At 27.9% G+C, this 23,467-nt stretch overlaps 1 protein-coding gene across 1 annotated transcript in view; it reads left to right on the top strand.

Moving 5' to 3' along the window:
* The window catches only part of LOC113386282 (autism susceptibility gene 2 protein-like), a 97,040-nt gene that overhangs the window by 30,801 nt on the left and 42,772 nt on the right, over positions 1-23,467 (top strand). The window contains exons 3-5 of the mRNA XM_026624074.1: positions 17,059-17,178; positions 20,642-20,677; positions 23,372-23,398. Coding sequence (XP_026479859.1) covers positions 17,059-17,178; positions 20,642-20,677; positions 23,372-23,398 — 183 coding nt within the window. The remainder of the gene's footprint in view (positions 1-17,058; positions 17,179-20,641; positions 20,678-23,371; positions 23,399-23,467) is intronic.

The following is a 23,467-nucleotide window of genomic DNA, read 5'->3' as shown; positions in this document are numbered from 1 at the left end:
TCTAATACTGAATTGTATGTGCGTGTGTGCGTATGGGTGTAGTATTTATGCATGTGCGGATACAATTTTTCGTAGACATTTTCTAGAGCACGGTTAAACCGATTTGAATGATTCAAAAAGTAGTCGGTTTCCTATTGACTAAGAGACGTGTTAGTTGTTAAAACAAGTCTAGCCATTTTGAAGATACCAGACAAAAAGTGCTATTTTTTATTTCCCAAGATTCAATTACAGCCTGTTTTATAAAATACAAAAAATATTTATGAATTACGAATGGCAATATGTTATGTTATGACTAAAATAGTGTTTACCTATTAGTATCCCTTTTTGTGTTGATTGAAAAGATAAATGCTAATACACTGAATACATAACTAGTAGGGCGCATGGCATCGTGCCTTAAGGCAATTTGCTGGAACTTCCCGTACCAAAATCATTTTTAAAATAATTTACTCTGAAAAAATGAGATGAGAATTTTTGACAAAAATCTACTTTTTTTGAAAAAAAAGCCTTTTTGAAGAAAAATTTATTTTGAATTATTTTGGAAAATCTGAACTTTTTTTCAAAGCAATCGTACTGCTTTAACTGCATAGAGACAAAATATCGAAGCGCGTAAGCGCCGCGTTGCCGTCTAACGTATAAGCATTGGTATGGAACCCATAGGAATGTAAACAAAATTTATACTTATTGTTAAAATCTCTATAAAATATCTGATAATTTGATGTGCATATGTCTAATGTTCATTTTTGGGGGCGTCCATTAATCATGTGAGGTTTTTAGGAGGAGGGGGGTTTGACAAAATATCACGAAATATCACGTGTATTTATTTTTTTACGATATAGCAAGATATCACGTGTATTTATTTTTTTACTATTTTTTATAAAAAAGTTTCAACATTTTTAAAAAAAATTAGAAAATGTACAGTTTTTTCACGTAACTAAAAATAGACGTGATGTTTGGTGGGGGAGGGGTGGGTAATTTTGAATATCACCAAATATCACCAAGGGGGAGGGGGGGGTCTAAAAATCCTTAAAAACTCGCTCACGTGATTAATGGACGCCCCCTTTGACTGCCAAATGGCTCATTTTTTTTACTTTTTCCTCCATATTTCCGAAATCGTTTCACCTTCCACTCCAAAAATTTAAACAGTTCTTTATTTAGTCAATACAAATAAAATGTTTTTTGAATTATTTAAATCGGACGCTCCGTTCTCTTAAAAACCGAGTTACCGTTTTTGGCACTTTTTGATCCATATCTTCGTAACGGCTGCACCTGCCTTTGCCAAAAACTAATCAACACGCCTCCTTATCAATACGATTCGAATGTTTTTTGAATTATTCAAAACGCTTCATCCGAAATCATCGACGAAAATTTGTATCCGAATACACACACATACACACACACGCATACATCAATTTTTTCTAAGGTATGTCAAAATGTTCAGAAGGTTTTGAAAGATAAAAATATATAAATATTTTCATTTCGATTTTTTTGCGATGACTATAATTTGCCCTACGGGAAGTTAAAAATAATGACTTATAAATGAAGTAACAATAAAAAAAGAAAAGGAAAAGAAAGTAAAATAAAATTAAATAAAGAATCAAAAACATAAAAATTCGAATGTTGTATCTACGTGTTTCATGCAACCGAAGAGTCTTCTCCTTTTGAGGCGTTCAGAAGTGCTAAAAATGGCATATTATTTTTCAGGGAATGAAGCATTTTATTTGAATGATTCAAGCAACAATTTACTTGTATCGGCATTCGAAGAATTTATTAAATTAAAATTAGATATCCTATAATTTTTTTAATAAAGTTAAAATAGTGATTATTAGATATATGTACATCAGATCTTAAATCACGGTACATTTGCCTTAAGACATGATGCCATACACCACTAGTTTTGATTTTTGTTTAGATAGGTACGCGTGCTGAACCCTTCGTGTAAAGTTTTATCCGAGCAATATTTTTATATTGAATGCTAGTTCATAATTCTACATTTTCCGCACCCCATTGACATCTTGAAGTAAATGTTTTTCCTCGATATCGATCTTCTTGCTCTTCAAACGATTCGCCAAAAGTTTCTGACTTGAACCGCCCCGCGCTCATTAAATATTTATTACTCGCTGCTTTCAGACGAACGTATAAGCTTTCACGTAATTGTATTATTAATTCTGAAATCTGCAGCGTTACCGCCGTTTGCAGAATCGGGAATGCGAATAAATATGCCACCGAGACTGGCTAAGCTCGACTCTCCCTTTGGAAAAAAATAGAAAATACTCGAGGGCGACTGTTAGAGAGAACAATGATAGATTTTATACAAGGGGTGGAATCTGCGTATGCCGAAGTCACAGATGAGCAACCCCAGGGCCGGGGGCGAAAATGAAATTGAATTAAAGGATACTAAGTAAACAAGATCGATCGCTAATTTTTACATGATTTTTTCTTAATATTTTTCTGAAAGCGTTATAAGTCATATGTAGATTTTAAAACACCGGCATTATTATTTGAACATTTTTAACCCTTTGCACTCGTATGCCGCTGCGTTATGATACATATGTAATGTACGAGTGGAGAGAGTAATATACATAAAAAGTGAATGGCTAAATGCATTTTTTTCATTTTTTTTGAAAGTGGAAATAAACAAAAAGTTGTGAACCATGCATTTTCTTCAATTTTTCTTCTATTAATGCCATATTTTAGCATTGAACGTCAATCGAATCGTCACGTAACATCATGTGACGTTAGTTAAGATGATTCCATAGATAATTGACGTATAAGTATTTGATGGTTTATGTGTAATATTTTATTTCATAAATTTATTTATGTAATAAAAATGCAGCGAATCTGAATATATAAGATCTTGGTTTCTTAGAATCAGCTGGATCCAAGAATTTAACCCTTTCAACTCGAATGCCGCCGCTCCGAATTTTTGTTTTTTATCCAAAAAAATTAAACGAAGAAAAATCAATATTTATAAGTCTATATTGATAATAAAAAATAAAAAATTATGTTTAATTTTTTTTTTTTGAATTATGGTACTTTCAGTTACATCAGCCTATAATGTTCGCATATATTTGTATGAAAATGTTATTTCAGGTTGAAAAGTAATTTTAAATATTTATACTGATTATCTTGACAATGTTATAGAGTTAAGATTTATGCGTCATCTAACGAAAAAATAATTGTTTAATAAAAAAAATCGAAAAATTTGGTATGTGACTCGAAATTACGCGGGCTCATAGAGGGTTAATTTATAAAGATATTTAATAAATATCTAAATATTATTTATAATCTAAATATTGAATCATGTCGGTTCAAATAATAAAAATTACTTCGAAGCCAAATATATAAGTAACGTCGTAGATCAGCTGGATTCAAAATTTTAATTTTCCACATGATTTTTGGTTATAGCATTTTAATTTATAGAGATATTTATAAACTTTATCATAGCTTTTTAATTTATAAATATATTTAAAAATTTATTCAATTAATAAAAGTATAACGAAACTAAATTTACCTTCGACGTAGATCAGCAGAAACCTAATATTTACTTTTTTATATGAAGTCATAGCATTTATTAAATTATTTGAATGAAATGGGTATAATTTATAATTAGTCACTTAAAAAAAGAAAATTTCATTTTATTTTATTTTTCATAACATAGATATAAATTCATATCATATTGTTCATTCATATAGAGCTATATTATAAAGTCATTCGATAAACATAATATTTTGTATATATATTATAAAGTTTTTTTTTTTTTATTGACTTTTGATATACATCATAAGGCCAGATGCCATTCTTACAATTGTTTACTATAAATTCTTATTGAATCGTGAACTTATAGATTAATTTTAGTATTATTAATAAAATTAAATATATATTTATAAATTTTTAAATTATTACTAGTTACTAATGATTGTACATTGATTTTGTGTATATATTATAAAGTATATATTATATATTATAAAGTCATTCGATAAACATAATTGCAAATAATTAATAAAAACAAAATTAAAATCAAATACATATATATTTAAAGTCTCTTTATTAAATTAAATTTTATATTTATTAACTTCCCGAAGGATAAGTTACAGTAATCGCAAAAAATCGAAAATGAAAATCTGTACGTTTCAAAGGTTTTTGAACAATTTGGCATGCCTTAGAAAAAATTGATGAATGTACGTGTGTTTGTGTATGTGCAAATACAATTTTTGCCGACGATTTCGAGAGCACGTATCAACCGATTGGAATGATTCAGTAGCAATTTGCCTCAAGGCACTATGCCGTGCACCATTAGTTTCAATTAACTCTAGTAAAAACCAATAATTTTTACAAACTTCATCGTTTATCCAAATTTTTATTGATATTTTAATATTTATATTATTTCTGTGATATCTTCAATATTCTATATATAGAGCAGCCTTTGTCCGCATCTTTCCTTCCTTTGCCCTACGTTAACGTGTTCGCCGTTTGTGAATAAATCACGACCACCGGCCCAAACCCCATGCTAAGCTCGGCACCGGCACCCAGCGGGACGTATCTGTTTTGGGAATACATACACTTTTGTATGGTAGCGATTACTCTGTACTAGATTATAATATGTAGTTTTGTCAGTCCGCACAAAACGATCAACATTCATGACAGCGTTGTAATGAACTGAAGGATTAAAATTATACGTAATGTGAAATAATGTATGTAGTTTAACCATTGTATTTTTTTAATTCATGCATATTGTACAGTTGAGAATTTTACGAATGTAATGTATATTTGCCTTACATGTTTTATATCACTTTTGATTCGATAAGGAAGTAAAATAAAATATTATTCATTATGGAACATTTAGAATAAACTAAAATGTTAAATTATTAAGGAATAGAAAGGAACGCCGTATGATGAAATAATCTTTTCTGAAGACCTTTCTGAAGAAGAATGAGTTCGTTGTAGGTTGTAGATATAAAATATTATATTCATTTATTAAGTACACTTAAATTTCATTGCGTTTTTAATGCGAATATAAATAACTAAAAAAAATTATGTAAATAAATATAAATAATATTAAATATACATTATTTGTTGCACTGTCTATAGTCTCCTCTTATCGATAGTACTCCTTTCTTAACAAAATATGGCTTTAATTTTTTTATATTATTTAAATAGCAATTCAAAACTTAAGGGTTCTTAAGCCTTTGTGCTGATTTGTTTTAATTCTACGTCGGTTTCACAGATGACAACCCAAACAGTTGTCCATCTCAGTGTGATTTTATTAAACCAATTTCTGTAATAGGGCGAAAATTTATTGATGCAGCAATGCCGGATGATGGCTATTTTCACTTGGAAATATATTGCTATCTATATTTCAAAGTAAAAACCGCTTTTACTACTGCTTGACACCAAGTTCTTCGAAGCGGGTATCGAACTCCGGACCTCTGATTCACTTCCCGTCGTTCTAGTCGCTTACCTACAACTGATTTTAAATGACATGATTTTAAGTTTTTACATTCAGTGGATTAGAATTTCATTCATTATTGAGAAAAATTACTTTAACCAAGTTATTGAGTAATATTTTTTTTTAAAAAATTATTTCTTTATTTATATATATATATATATATATATTTATATATATATATATATATATATATATATATATATACATTATTTTTAAATCTCAGACAGACAGAGGTTCCTGGTATGAGAGATTATGAAAACAGTTTATATATTTTATATATACATTTTATTTGACTATTTCATTAATATAATATCTATTATAATTAAAATATCTTTATATAACTCTTCAGACTTTTTTGTCTTCAATTTCCTTATAATATTTCTTTATTTTAATTTTAATTTTTTTTTTAAATATTTGAATTCATTGAATTACTTTACTTACATCAATAATTTTTCCCTCTCTATTAGTGTAAATATGTACTTTTGCACATACGTGTTACCCAAATGTGTACGCAATTTGTTAATATAAAATTTCGTTAATATTTCGTACACATATTATGATCAAATAATAAATAACAATTAACGAAACTAACTAAAATTTTTTGAATGACGTTTAAATGTTTTCATTGGAATTTTTTGAAATATAAAATATTAAGAAAGTTAATCATATCAGCCAATAAATCGGAATCAAAAAAAATATTTTTGGGAATGAAAAAAATCAAAAGTTAATATAACATACTTAATAGAACCCACATTTATCGTACATGTTTCTATAATCACAAACGATAAATACTATTGTTAACATTTGAGAAGATATATAAATAATTTTATGACAAATATAGTCTTAAATTGCTTTGTTGCGCAAGCAGAATTCTATATTTGTAAATAGATGCTTATAAACGATCTTCAATGTTCTTCTTTTTCGATCGATTAAAATGTTAACAAGACTTTACTTTCAGTAAAAATAATAATACTTCAACTTTATATTTTAAATCTTGTCGAGCGTGTACTAACAAAATTAAACGAAATGTTTATAAATGGCATCGGGACTATTACAAGGCTCATTGTTAAGTGAATATAACGTTTCTTGTGGTGGCTAATAATATAAATGAATACAGTATTGAGAATTTAGAATTACCAATGTAGAGCTTTCCAAAAATAAATTCGTTATTGATTTTTTAATTTTCCATAGTTTAAGTTAAAAAAATCAAATAGTATATCAAAAATGTTCTTATATTTATGAGTGTATGTATATTCGGGAACAACTTTTCATTCATGTTTTGAAGAGAAACAATCAAACGACTTGAATAATTCGAAAAACATTCGATTTGTATAGACGGTACGAAGAGTTTTGAAATGAAAGGGAGGTTTATCAAATTCGGAGAAGTTAATGAGATTTTAGTTTTGGAAGTACGTATCAAACAAAATTATAACCTACGATTTAAAATGGATTCAATATGGAAAGTGATTAAAAGTAGATGCATATCCCCCTCTATTCACAATCAAAAATCTCTAGCGTAGCAATAATATCCCCCTAGATCTTATATTATAAGGATTTAAGGCTTTCTTTTCCTTGAAAAAATTCAATTATGGTCTCTAAAAGTTTTTAGATTTTATACTTTTTAAGAATTTTTTATTGATAGTAACGTACACAGTATTTTTAACTTCCCGTAGGGTAAGTTATAGTAATCGCAAAAAAATCGATAATGAAAATGTTCATATATCTTTATGTTTCAAAGGTTTCTGAACATTTTGGCATACCTTAGAAAAAATGGATATGTGTGTGTATATGTGTGCGTGTGTATGTGTGAGTGTGTGCGGATACAAATTTTCGGATGCGGTTGATTTGTATGATTCAAAAAACATTTTATTTGTATTGACGAAATAAAGAAATGATGAAATTTTTGGAAAGACAAGTCTAGCGGTTTAGGAGATTCAATAAAACAAGTGAACAAAATGCGACTTTTCAAAAATTTTAAAAATCTCAAAAATAGTTTTTTTCAGAGTTTTAAAAGAAAATTGAATCTTTTTTAAAAATTTTAATGTTTGGTACGGGAAGTTTCAGTGGTCCCTTTTCTACATATAAATTTTTAGTAAAAATTATCAAATTTTAGTAAAAACTGTCAAAATGCTATGTACTTGCTGTGCGATCAGGCGTTGCTATGGCAACGCTATACTACGGTCTATTTTATCCGAGAATTGGCTCCAAAGTCAAATGGCACTTACCATATTAGTTAAAATTTAGAAAATCTTTATAGACAACGGTTCTGAATATATTTTGCATTACCAATTGGTCGATTGAAAAATTAATTATTATATTATTACCTTGGTTGCTGTGGACGTGGCATTCGTAAGGCAAGACGCGCGTGGTCTTCTGCAGATGTTGTGAAGTGCATGCAACAGTGACTAAGTGCAAATTCTGCAATAATGATGATACTGCAGTATACCGGCTAAATGTACATTTATGCCACGGTCACAAGCCGCCGCATTCGGCACGTAGCAAAAATGGTTTCTGTTTACAAAACGATCGCAATTACTCGTAAAGGCTTGACGTATGTTCATCAGATCATATTAATGAGATGTATGGAATCTGTATAACGATAACATCGTTTTTGAAAGGTTGGAATACCAGAAGCAAGTAGTGAATTAGCACGACCTTAGATGTAGTGAAAAGTCTGTGAGGCTATAAGAAAGTTGAGCTTCGTGGTAAGAACATGGATTGGCAATAGATGGTTCCGGGTGGAATCCTCAGCTTTACTTGATATAAAGAAAGCACTAGTAATACAGCAGATTTATACTTTCGAATATAAATTAGCTCGTCGGGGCATTGCTGCAATATATATTTACATCACTATTAGAAATATATGTAATATAATCTTAACAGAAAGATAATGTTGAACTACTGGTTTTTTCCCTCGAAACACTATTTTAAGGAATGGACAACACATAATTTTGATTATTATAGAACACATAATTCTGATTGCTGTTGAAAAATAAAGAAAATAATAAGAATAAGAAAGTTAATCACCAAATCAGCCAATAAATTGGAATTAGTTTTGCTGTGTGTTCAATACACATAATTAATAAAGTGATTACCGATTAAATAATGTTAAAAGAATCTATAATATGAGACTAGATTACACATAATTAAAACATTATGGTGTCTTCACTTGGTTTAATTTTCATTCTGTCTGTTTGTGTAATATAAATTATGAACACCAATTAATATAGTTGTGGCGATATCAAGCAGGCTGGTTTTGATTTGTAAAAAACAATCGGACATGTCATGTATATTTTTGATATCGAAATATTTTTATAGTTAATAAATTTATATTTTTTTATTATGTTGGGAGTTTCTAATTAAATATATTATCATAATCATTACTACTCCCACATTGGTGACTCACGACGATGGAGATGAAGATAAAGGAGTTTTATTTTTCGAAGATTTAAGAAAAATTGATTTTGACGCAGCACCATAATCACTGGTCTTCAGTGACGACCTATAAGGTATGTCCAGTCCAATCCATCATAGTTAACGCACTTACTATCTGGATCAGACTTCCGAGGTTACTCATTTGGTATACCCTGACCTCAGTGTTTATTGCTGACAGAAAAAATAATTTGGAGCCTGAACTTTTCATTGGAATGCAATTCAACCTCTCTTTCTCTGTTGACTCAACAAATCGTCTTATAATGCTACCTCCCATTATCGGTGACAACGACGAATCAAAACAAAATTTGACGTAATTTATTGGATTCCACAATTCTGGACTCTTATGTCAAAGAAACCAATGATCCTGATTTGGATAAAGAGCCAACTTCTTTCTCTGATCGGAACTCATCAGATACGAATGCAACGCTTGCAGAAATGGAAACTGTACCCATAAATTATGCATTCTAAACATTAAGTTATTCTGATATAACTAATACCCATTAGATCGAGAACATTATGCAGAATATGGAGTTGATGGCAGGTCAAATCACACATACGGTGGATCTGCTGACGAAACATGGAAATTTGTAATTGACCAGTATTACAACACTGGTCTGCTATAATCTGCTTTCCCACCACATTTTTATAACGTGTTTCCCTGTTTTTTTTTTTTAAACTGTGAGATCAACACTGGGCAGGGAGTGTGTGGCGATATCAAGCAGGCTGGTTTGATTTGTAAAAAACAATCGGACATGTCATGTATATTTTTGATATCGAAATATTTTTATAGTTAATAAATTTATATTTTTTATTATGTTGGGAGTTTCTAATTAAATATATTATCATAATCATTACTACTCCCACATAGTGTTTCTATTCAGAACCAGGTAACAGTTTGGCATTCGGATTATGAGCCTAAAGTATGGTGTTTTTTCTTGATGTGGACATGTGTTACGAAGTTTTAGTTGATCCTAAATTTCAGTTTAATATTGATGAAAACAATGATGTTCTTTAGTTTTGGTATTTCAAACAAACTAGCTTTACATGCATAAAATTTAGTTTTGATCATAAAACGGGGAGTTCTCATCTTATCTACAGATTTCCATAATAGACATAAGTAACTGTAGCATACATTATGGAGCCTTTTCAGAGTCGAAATATCAAAGCGCGTTAGCGCTCTTAGTCGTCTAACATGTAAACATTGGTACGGAACCCATATAAATGTACACAAAATATGTACTTATTATTATAATCTCTATAAAATATCTGAAAATATGATATGCATATGTCTGATGATAATTTTTAAATGGCTTAATTCTTTACTTTTTTATTGAATTTCTGAAAACGTTGACTTATCTTCCCAAAAATTGCACCAGTTGTTCATTTCGTCTATTAAAGAGAAATGTTTTTTGAATTATTCAAATCAGACTCTTTGTTCTCTCAAAAACTGAAAATCAGCACTTTCCCTCATCAACAGTAATCGAATGTTCTTTGAATTATTCAAATCGGTTGATCCGTGTTCTCAAAATCGTCGACTAAAAATTGTTTCCGCACATACACACACACGCACACACATCCATTTTTCTAAGATATGCCAAAATGTTCAGAAACTTTTAAAACGTAAGTAAAGATACATAAAAATTTTCAGTTTCGATTTTTTTGCGATTACTATAACTTACTCTAAAGAAAGTTAATAATGAAAATGTTATTGTAGATATAAACAAATTATAGTTTATTATTTATAATTGCGTATAAATGCAAAATTAAACTAGCTGTAAGTGGAATTCTGTCTTGAGGCAATTATGGCATCGTGCCTTAAGGCAAATTGCTGGAACTTCCCGTACCGTAACGAAATGTTCGAGGAATACTGAATGTTTTCAAATAGATTATTATAAATATTGTAACATTGTCTAATATTTATAAGAATTATATAAACTGAATTGCAGAGTTGAAATTATTTATAAAGTATATTAGAACTAATAGTCAGAATTAAAAATAAAATCTGAAATATTTTCGATATACAAAAAACTATAAAAAAAAAAAAAGTTGGAACCAAATTTTTTTTTCCAAAATCAATTATTTTGTTAAGACAAGCAGAAAGTTCTTTGAATCATTTAAATCGGACGCTTAGTTCTCTCAAAAACTGCCATTTTTTACATATTTAGCTCCGTATCTTCAAAATGGCTGGGCCTGTCTTTGCCAAAAACTAATAAACACTTCTCCCAATCATTACTAATTGAATGTTTTTTAGATGATTCAAATCGGATACTCCGTTCTCTCAAAAATTTGATTTCTATTTTCTGCACTCTTTGCTCCGTATCTCCAAAACGGCTGGACCTGCCTTTGCCAAAAACTAATCAGCTCTTTTCCCTATCTATAGGAATCGAATGTTTTTTGAACCATTCAAATCGGTTGATCCGTGCGCCCTAAAACGTGACTGGAAATTTGTATCCATACATACATACACACACACACACACATCCATTTTTTCTGAGGTATGCCAAAACGTTCAGAAACCTTCAAAACGTCGAGAAATGTAAAAAATTTCAATTCCGATTTTCGGCCCATTACAATAACTTACCCTACGGGAAGTTAAAAAAATGGTTAAAAAAAATATATTTTCAATGTCGAAATTTCAAGACCGAAAACGTTTAAAACGAATTTCGCGTAAAATGGAATAGGTGTACTTATATTAAAAAGCCTTAAACAATATTTAAAAAGCTCATTTTCACCCGCAGTTAGATGCGTTTAGCGTTTAAAATAAGTGTTAAAATTGTGCTCCTTTGATAAACACCTCTAAACAGTAAACGGTAGTAAAATATTTAAATATATACACGTTCTCACACACGAAAGAATATGCTAATTATGTGTGTGAGAACAAAAATGAATTAGTTTCTCTTACAAAGCGTTACACGAAATGGCATTTATGAATCGCTGACAGATACAAAACATTCAAGTTACAAGAACCGTGTCTTATCTGCCTCGGTGGTTTACAGTTACAACGTTTGTTTGTACAATTACACAATTTAAAATAATTGCTTGTATAAAATATTGTAAAATAATTTATGGATTATATCTATAAAAATATCAGTGAATCGTAACTTTTATTACGAGCTTTATACCGCAATCATTATTTCATTTATATTATTGCAAATAAGCTTTTAATGATTCGTTGAATAAAAGAATATATTGTTTTTTTATTAGCCATTACTACATGTGTTAGGTTTATGATATAAATTGAATTATTAAAATAAAACAGAGATAAAAATAAATGAACACGACTGACGACATCAAACAACATGAAACGAATATAATCCATATCAAATGAATTTCACAATTCTGATTTAATGAAATCACATTATTTTTCCACAATAGATAGAAAATTCGGAAAAACTTGTTCAACTTTTTATTAAAAACCAAAATAGATCGACTCAACCTAATTAATAATAAATAATAATTATTATTCCAAATTACTTTAAATAAGAAATTTGGATAAAAGTTATTATTTTTTGAAAGAGTCCAAATGTTAATAGATCAGTTTAATTATTTTTAAACTAGTACATATTGCTATAAATCAAATTGCATTAAAGACAAGAATTATTAATATTAGAACTGGTATTTTTAGTATGTCTAATATAAATACATATATAAATAAGACTGATCTAACTATGCCAAAGTAGTCAATCAGTACAATTGGCAAACACAATGATATGTTTAGTAAAGTTTGTTAACTAAAAAAAATTATATATGTAAAATTTTCTTCTGTAATTTGAATAATTAACTTAAGATTTTCATGATGTACGTAGAACGTATGGATTTGAAAATGCAATTATCGATTGTAAAAACTAAAGAACATCATTGTTTTCAAACTTAGTTTTTAATTAGTATTTATATATATTTGATAACGTAAATTTGCTGAATGTGAGCAAATCTCAGGATTTGTTATTGAATTAAATTAATATTCTTGTAGTTTATTAAATGTGTTTGTTATTAAATATATTAACAGTCATTTTTCGTTCAATATATTAGTTATTCATCATATTAAAAACTGACAAAAAGGCCATTTTATAGTGATTTTGGTGTAGCGCGATTTTTCCATATAAGTGAACATAAGTAATATAAGTGAATTTTTCGGTTTTACACGGATTGGTCTATTTATCCAATTTTTGCAATCCATGCAATTTTTTTATCTTTTGCATTTAATTTGTTCTTATCATAAAATAATTTCGATTGTCTTTGTCTGGAATGTTTTTTTTTACCATAACGGGTGGTAATTTTTTATACAGATGAAAGTACTTGTGAGTCGTATCTCAAGTGATATTTTATGACGACCACCAGAAAAAAATGATCTCGTAAAATGCTCGACGAATTGCGTTTAGTGAAAGTTTCCAGATATTATCAGAATGGTATATAGGTTATTAACTGAACTAATAAACATGTAGGGGAAGTACAGACAAAATAACATGGTGGTTTGTCCTATAATTGATGATATTTCTCTAAATTAGTTACAATCGTTTTGATTCTTTGGTTCATTGACTACCAGAAACAGTCTTATAATTAAGAACGAAACTAAAATAACATATTTATTAAAGAAAAATACGACCAATTACAAAAACCATTTTGCCCATAATTTGTCTAAGTTTATATCATCTAATAACCATTTATATGGACATTACTTATGAACTTAGACATTGGGTAGGGATATACTGAGATGCTAAGTTTTAAGAAGTTCATGATGCATAAGCTCAAAAGGAACCAATGCAAGACTCTTTTTTTACCGGTGGATTTTTGGTCAGTTTTAGAAGTAATTTGAGTAGAAGCTATAAGCCAATTACCTTTGACAGGTTTTAATTTACCCTGTAGATCTTACAAAATCGTTTTATGTCATTTTGCCCATTATATTGTATTAGTATGTTTGTTTGAAAGGGAACAAAAATGAATAAATAGTAAAAAATCCATCCTGATAAATGCTATAAAATTGATATGTACCATTTTGTCCATATTTCCCCTACTCAGAAAACATAATAAACTTCTTTTAAAGCACAACAAAATGTATGAAACAATTATATTTATGACCTATTTAAATATTTATGATTAGAAAAAAGAAATACAAACATATGGTAATGTTATCTACATGATGCAGATAACTACGAGTATATAGTGGAGTAAATTTCATTTTCTCTACATTAATAAAAATTAATTACAATATTTGTTGATGTAGTCTATATCAATAAATATTGTAATTAATTTTTATTAATATTTTAGAAGATTAAATTTAGTCTCCTTTAATAAATAGTTAGTTAACTTCATTTCTTTATTCTCATGTTTATATATGGCTCTATTTGAATACATATTTCACATTTCCTAATTCTTGCAAATGCCTTTTTGTACAGGTTTGTAAATATTTAAACTGATCAATTAACATTGGGACTCTTCCAAAACATTGGGACTCTTCCAAAACATTGGACGTGGTCCAAGTTTTTCTTGAATCATCTTTCTGGCCTTTATACAAAGTATCTTTATTTGTATTCTCTATTTTTATGAACCTGTGTTTCAAATATAAAGATCAGAGACAGAAAAATTCGTAGAAATTTATAAAAAAGAATAACTATATATATGAGATTTATGTATTATCATTAACTATAAATATTTGACGTGGTTATAAATGTGCACTTTTAATATTCATACGTATAACAAATTAGTTTTTTACTCGTTTTATTAAGATGCTCGTCTGTTTAAAAGCCTGTTCAGTTTTTTAACAACTAATTAAAATTTACATATCACGGGTTTATTTACCATAAATGATTTATGGCATATTAATTTTAATCATAATTTGTTACGTGTTTTTATGTTTTAAAATCAGTTTTAATGGAAATCAGTTATTAAATGCTACTACTGATCATTACATTTAATTATGGTTTATATAACTATTCAATTAATTTTAATTATATATTTCCGATGTTGGTTTTATAAATGTCAGTTGCAGAGGAGGCAGTTTCAATAGCGTTTTTAGATTAATTTATACCTCCAAAGCATAAATCAAATTCATAGTAATTTGAATAAAATGTTATTTATAACGTCAACATTGAGCTGTTAAACCGCAAAATACATTCGATTGTAATAATATTTTATAAGTAGTAAATTTATAAATAAATCATGTTTGAATTATGGTAATTCAATTACTATTAACTCATGTAATTGTTTGGTCACAGTTTTTAATAGCCAACTAATAAAATTTTAATTTTGAAACATTTTAATTCAACAATTACTTTTTTTAAAGAGAAATTCAGATATGCTCTAGAGATCATAGAAATCTTATCCAAATATTTACTTATCTTTTTATTTAGTAAAATGTGCATTGAAGGAGCATTCTATTCCTGCATTCTATTATTACAGTTATCAGTTTATTCTGTAATAATTTAGTATTTTCTAATTTAGTAGATACATTTAGAAATATAAATTACATCGCACATAATGTGATTTATATTTATTCATTAAGTACAAATTAATTTGACATTTGCAAAACATGCGCAAAAATACCATCTTGCAAAACCTAATCAAATAAGCATCACATATTTAATTATGGTAAATAATACAGGAAATTTAAAATAGAAATGCGTATTTATTGTATTCAACAAAATTTCTTTAATCAACATACAGATTGTCGTAATTGTTTGTAATGTAGATATATAATATTTTTATTAGTGCATATATAGGTTTTTATTTTTTACTCGATTTTTTTTTATTATAAAAAGATCTAGTATTTTACTATCAATTCTGATTAAATGCGCCGACTTGTTTGATGAAAATTTTGTATTTATGGTTCAACGAAAAGTCTCTGTTCTTTAAAACTTGAGGTAATTGTATATTATTATTTTTGATTGTTGTCCTAGAAATATTATTTGCGAGTACAGATCCAAAGCTTAAATGAATAAAATGAAAAAACCATAACCGAAAAATGGTCACATGTTCACCAAAGCTCTAGGTTACACTTAAAAGCTCATATTTTTCAAACTACGTGAGGTATTCTTCTTTAATTTGTTTTCATGAAGGTTATGATCAATACTATCATCACGTTTTGGCTAGGCGTTGAGATCTGGGACACCCCATGCAAAAAGAAAGGATACTAATATAACGTTTTTGCCACTACAATAGAAACTCGATTAATCGGACTAATTGTCGTCGACATACGGATAATCGAAAATCAGGATAATCGAATGTATGAAGAATAATGTTATGTGTTTATTAAAAATAAAGGAAATAAGTTAGTACTTACTTATGTGTGTACATACATATTTTCTTAGATTACATTACATTCATAATAGTAAACTGGAGCATTGATCATGGAATAAAATATTTAGGTACTTATGTACGAATATAATAATTTGTTAGGTACGTATATAATAATTTGTTCACAATATGTATTTGGTAATCATGAAATAATTAGGTAAACAGTTCAATTTGGTTTAAAATATTTGGTAATTGTCATTTGACGTAAGCGACTTTTACTCTTCATTGCTGCTATATCACGAATTGTTCATATAAATTGTTTGGTAGTCCGGATAATCACGAATCCGTATAATTGAGGGCCGGATAAACGAGTTTTTTACTGAATATATTTATGCAACTTTTATTGCAATTTCTTACAAATCTTTGAGGCGTATATGATTATAATGTCTCTTAACCTGCCTGTCTCTTCTTTAACTTGCCTGCAGTTTTCCAAGTAAAGAAAACGCTCTGTAAATATAAGAAATATTATTGAAATGAATAAAACAGTCAATGCGTCGAATGTAGAAAATTTTTTGTAAGTTTCGAGACTAGATGTGTCTCATCATTCAGCAGATGAGGAAAAAACACACTTTATTAACACATTTTACAACACAACAATCACATGATACTACTGTAGGAAAACAAAGATAATTTAAGAAAAGACCGAAAAAGGTAAATGTAAAAATGTATAAAACATATAAAATGTATAAAACATTTAAATTGTCTAAAACATATAAAATGTATAAAACATTTGTTTCTAACGGATAGCATAGCAACACAGTTGGACTTAAATTGAGAAATATTATAAAAATACATCAATAACATTTTTTTGAAATTACCCTATATAACTTTTAGACATTTAGTTGATCCATATGTGCTTTATTACATATTTGTAATTCGATTTCCAGGAATTTGCTCGTTCACTGGATGCAGGCACTTCTGATGACAGCGGAAGAGCTTCGTTGCGTCTGACTGGTTCATCAGTCGCTCCTCGAGATCCAGACAGCTCCAGAGATAGACTTAGTGATGTAAGTACTAATCACAATTATACCACATCCACATCCACATCAATGATTATTATATACGATCGTACATCAAAAGACGTGTAGGCTCAGAAAATCTTATTCATGTAGAAAGCTTACGATGACAGAAATAACAACTCTATTATTTGTAAGGAATAATTATATAATTCTAAATCGCATGATTTTAATTGAATTTGCTGCTCATTTTTATGCGGTATATAATTTTTATTAAAAATCGTTACCGCGCTGATTATTTTAAATTGTAAATATTTAAGCTTACAAATAAGGCACTAAGTTACTAATTAGTAATATATTAAAATGGCAGTTCGATCAATTTAAAGATATTATAGAAACTATGCATATAAAAGAACAGTTGCATTTTCTATTTTTGTAAGAGTGAACTTACTTGAAATTCATACCAAATATTAGATAAATTATCTATTTAAAGATGTTTGATATGATGATATTCATTATATTTGATGATATAATGAACTTACTTGAAATATATACCAAAGATTACATAAGTTATTCATTTAAAGATATAATGACCTTAGATAATGATAAAATTATTGATATAATGAGTTTATAAATAAATTCATTTCTGCGCTAATATTTTCATTTCAATTATTTAAATTTAAAATGACAGTTCAATCAATCAAATCGATAACTATGCATAGAACTGCTTATAGAAACTATGCACATAAAAGAACAGTTGCATTTTTTATTTTTGTGAGAATGAACTTACTTGAAATCCACACCAAATATTAGATAAATTATCTATTTAGAGTTGTTTGATATAATGATATTCATTATATTTGATGATATAATGAACTTACTTGAAATATATGTCAAAGATTAGATAAATTATCTATTTAAAGATATAATGACAAATATTTGATAATGATAAAACTATTGATATAATAATTTTATAAATAAAAACATTTTCGTTCTAATATTTTCATTTCCATTATTTGAAACTACATCAATAGATAAAGAAAGTATAAATAATTTTAAATAGCAAATATTAAAATTTACTAATAGTCATTAAGCTTCTGATTATAGTAATATATTAAAATCACATTTATATAACAAATTGAAAAAAATGCATAAAATGAGTATATAAAAGAAACAGATGAATTTTTCATTATTGTGCAAGTGAACTTACTTGCTTTCTATACAAAAGATTAGATAAATTTTCTATTTAAAGATGTTTGATATAATGACCTTTGATAATCATAAAATTATTACGTGTTGATTCAATTGTGTTAAATCAACTTCTATCACAGCAATTGAAATTTCTTAATTTATCTATAATTTTAAACCATCAATCTATCGAAGATCTATTTGATCTATAAATTATCGTTATTGATCTACTTTCTATGAATTAATTTTAAATAAGGTGTGTTCGGTGTTATTTGGCAATCTAAAAGATATAAATAATTTGTTTCAATTTATCTATTTCTTATTTTATCTAATCTTTGGTGTAGCATTCGAGTAAATTCATAACTTACACAATAATATAACATTTTTTATCTATTATCTTCTTTAACCGATATTTAGGAAAACCGGTTTTTGAATAGTATTTCTCAAAAAAAACGATTATCAGTTTTTATAATAGATTTAATTCAGATTTTATAATAGATACAAGATTTTCTCAAATAATTCGAACAAAAAAAATCTACAGAAAAAGATTATTAGCACTTTTTGACTGATATTATGTATTCTTAAATTCTATTGATAATAATGTTTTTATACAATTAGTAGTTTAGTATTGTGCATTTTGACCAAGCTTAAAAACAATTAATCATCTGTTATTTAAGCATAAATTTCACATATAAGGGTGTAAATATTTTTATAGTAGTGGAAAGGGACGGCAAACGATTTGCACCAGTGTTTTCATCAATATGGTACATTTGGCTACTATTGTCTTCTTTTTATACATTGAAAACTAGTATTTTCTACATTTTTTTCTATAAAACATTTTTAAATGATCCTCGTTTCCGGATAGATTCTATATAAACATTTGCTACATTTTTAGTACAATTTGGTTATTTTAGTAATCTCACATGTGAGTTGCTATTTTAGAATCACATTAATTTCAAAATGCTAAAAATGCATTTCTGAAAGTGATTTTTATTATTATTATAGATATGAATTAAATTCTTTATGTAACACAACTTTTTTGTAACTTTATAATTATTTGCCGGTTGTAATTAAATGTTTATGAGCGTTGAAATAAAAACAAATTTGTAAACGGTTTCATTACAGAATTTGAGTGGTTTCTCGGTTGTTTTATGGTCGAGCAATTTAGTGTTAAATACATGAGAAATTTAACAGTGTTGAAATACAAATTCAAATGGTATGATGAGAGCAAGATTATTTCCTTATTTTATATAGTATGTCAATCTAAATCACTGGCACGTGCACATGTGGGACGTAATAGATCGCTTACTACTACCTAAAGCTTTAAGCTTTATGAGCTTATAAGTTTTTACAATATTGCAAGGGATGAAACTTTTTTTAAATTCTTGTTGTGTTGTCGTATGTAATTTATTCTATAATTTTATTGTGATATTTTATATTTAATATAAATGCAATTATTAACATATATTGTACAAAAAATACAAATATTAGCACTATTTCTCTACCTGTAGCATGTTATCCACTTTATAATCAATTTTTTAAATTGGAACTAATCTAGTTTCATGTGCCGGGAAATGGGAATCCCGTGCACCAAAATCGATATGCGAATTAATTTAATTTTCATTGGTTTTCTATGGTAGTTTTAGAAATACTATATCTAGCTTACACTAGCAATGTATGCTTTAGTCATTTTTAATTTAAATGTAGTAATAAAAGTATATTTTGAATAATCTTTACTTTTGTTGTACTTTTAATTACCTGTCGTACTAGGGTATTCAGTAAATAGGATCGAACCAACGAATCGGGGATATTTTGATCGATAATCGATTTAAAAACTTATCCAATCTTATTACGAATAATTCGAATAGACCTCAATAATGATTCAAATTATTTTCTATTATTTTTACAAATTGCTTTTGAAAACATTACCGTGTAGTTATTTCCACCTATAAATTTGCAATGTTTAAGTTTTGCCGTTAGCATATTGTATATGTAAGCAAGACTATAATACTGGTATAGGTAATAAATCACTCTTATTGCATGCGGTTTTGAAAGCCTTATTGCTGTTGCAAAACACACATGGTTCAAAAAGCCATCGACATTTTCTTCTATAATTACTTATACTGATTATGTTTGTAATTAATATGTCTACAATGATATGGGTACTTAGGTAACACACTCTTTAAATCATACACATATACATTATATATAAACACATATTTATAAACATATATATATATATATATATATATATATATATATATAGATATTAGATATTAGATATCTATGGTTATTGTACTATATTTTCATTTTTCTTCTTCAACAGGCAAGTAGCCGGTGTAGTTCCGGAAAAGGATATATCGTAAGTTACTTGCATTGATTATTATAAATTTAATTAGTTTTGGAAAAGTTTTTTTGATTAAATTTTCTATGACTATTGGTACTGATCTCAATATTAAACTATTCGTTATTCCTCGACTGGACCTGAATCAGAAATCCCATGTTCGATTCCGCCTCGAGCATTCTGTTGCCAAGCATTAGTGACATCAGTTTCCACTTGGAAATATAGATAGCAATGTGTTCTCACGTGAAAATAGATATAATCCGGCATTGCTGCACCAATAAATATTTTTCTTATCATAAAATTTTTAATAATAATTAATCGCTTAGAGTTGGGACAACTGTTTGGGTTGCTTTCTGTAAAATAGACAAGCGCTAAGTCAAATTTGCACAACACTTTACTGGACTCTTAATAAAAATAATATACCCAATTTCTTATTGACGACATAATTTAATAACAATATTCCAAATGTGAGGTTTCATTGCAATTGTTTGTAAATATTTCAAACTGTTTTTCTACATACAAATTCTATTCCAAAACCGAAATGAGTCTACAATTAATACAAAGAAACTTTTAAATGACATCGTTTCTGTCTCGAAAGATCGTGCTTTGCATAAATTAATAGATTTAGATCTTTCGAACAGATATAGGATAAAGTCATGTTTAAATGCAACTTCTTAACGGTCGTGACCTATTATTGGATATGGCAAAGTATTTATAAAGTCTGCAAAAATATGCATAAAACAGTACAAATTAAAGATCCAATTCTCGGATAAATTTTTTTTATGGCAACGCTATGTTACGGACCTATCTTCGTATGAGATGGTAGTAACGAACTGTACCACTTTTGTATGTACTTGCTGTGCGATCAAACGTTTTACACACTGAGCCTAACTTCACGTATATGTTATCAGTGAGACTTCAGAAAGATGTACTTATGATAAAATTGTTCTTTGACGTTTTTGCGTTTTGCAGGTTGGGTTTTATGTGTAAAACACATGATCAAACAGCAAATACATAGTTTTTTGACAGGCTGTTACAACCACCTCATATGGAGATAGGCCCGTAGCATAGCATCACTTATTATATTTTATCCGAGAATTGACCCCCAAATTTTAATATTTGGGTTTGCTTGTTTGTAATGTATATATATGTACATATTAAATCAATACTAAATTATTATTGGCGTATATGCTTCTATTATAATCGAAATATACTTTGTATATTAATGTTTCAGAACTCAACGTCAAGCCAAAAAGGGGTTATAGTATTAATTGTAACCATAATAAAAAAAATAAAAAAACGCATGTAGTTTGAAAATTATAAGATTTTGTGCAACCTAGAGCTTTGGTAAAATTGCATTTTTCGGTTATTGTAGCTAATGTCCATTGATTAAATTCATTTAAAGGGTGGATCCATAATTGTTTACGTTAAGGACCACAGGCAAAAATGAAGGCAATTAAACTATGAATTTAAAATTTTCCAAATTGTTCGACTTTGAAAAATCCTCTCTTAAAAAAGGTGTACTAAAGTGTTTTGGCAAGTTCCGTCAAAAGTTCGCGCATTTTATCAGGATTGTAAATGGTAAAATATTTGAATTTCTGAATAGAAAAATACTATGTTTCCGTTTCGGCTTGACGTTGAGTTCTGGGACACCCTTAATGTATATATTGTTGATAACTATTATGTAATAAGCAGTATCCTAAGTTATCAGTTCCCATATCAAAATAACTTTGTAATAAGTTAAGTACCAACGCTAACAATAATAAAAAACTTTTGTAAATCGACCCTATGACCTTATAATACGGTCTATTATATAAAAAGGGTTATTAAAGCGGGAGAGTTAGTTCTGATTGAACCTCCAATAAGTAAAATATCAGCACTCAACTAAGTAATAATTTAAAATAAAGTCAATAATCCTTTAAAAAAATGTTTGTTTTTACATATCAGAAGAGATCCAATAATTAATATCTCTTCATTTGGTGGCAGCGGTGGGACCAAAATAAGATATTGCCTATTATATAATAGTTCTAAACCATATATATATATATATATATATATATATATATATATATATTATATATATATATATATATATATATATATATATATATATTGTATGATTCTGCATTTGATGTTGGCATATGTATTAATAAAGTCTAGTAATCGGGCACAACATCACTAAAAAAATATGAATTTCTTTAAAAAGTTAATTTTACATCGATACGTTTCGGCTATAATACTAGCCTTCATTCAGTGGGAAATTAGTTAATCTTAGTGTTAAATTAGATTTTACTAATCCATGGTATTGGTAATGCACTACACTATGCTATATAGCAATTAAACTCGTAATTAAACAATATTTCATAAAATACTAATTCACTACATACTAAAAATTACTGGTTGAAGATATAAAATCTTCTAATTCAACACTAAAATTAACTAATTTTCTACTGAATGAAGGCTAGGATTATAGCCGAAACGTATGGATGTAGAATAAATTGTTAAAGAAATTCATGTTTTTATTGATGGTATGCCCGATTACTAGACTTCGTTAATATATTTATATATATATATATATAATATATATATATATATATTTATTTATTTATTTATATATGTTTTCTCATTTATTTATCTATTTATATTACTTTTTACTTATTTATATAACTTTACTTATATTTTACTAATGGAGATATTTTCTCTTTGTTACAGTGTGATAGTGAAGGTGAAGACGACAAGGTAAGCGATATTAAATTTATTGCAATTTATTATCAGAGTAATAAAATTTTAATGCCGTGTGTTACTTTC

Source organism: Ctenocephalides felis, unplaced genomic scaffold (assembly GCF_003426905.1).
Source record: "Ctenocephalides felis isolate EL2017-DRISC unplaced genomic scaffold, ASM342690v1 CF-g0.4_SCAFFOLD_00845, whole genome shotgun sequence".
Classification (NCBI taxonomy): Eukaryota; Metazoa; Arthropoda; class Insecta; order Siphonaptera; family Pulicidae; genus Ctenocephalides; species Ctenocephalides felis.
The sequence above is the reverse complement of the archived record's forward strand: the minus strand, read 5'-3'. Positions and strand labels throughout refer to the sequence as shown.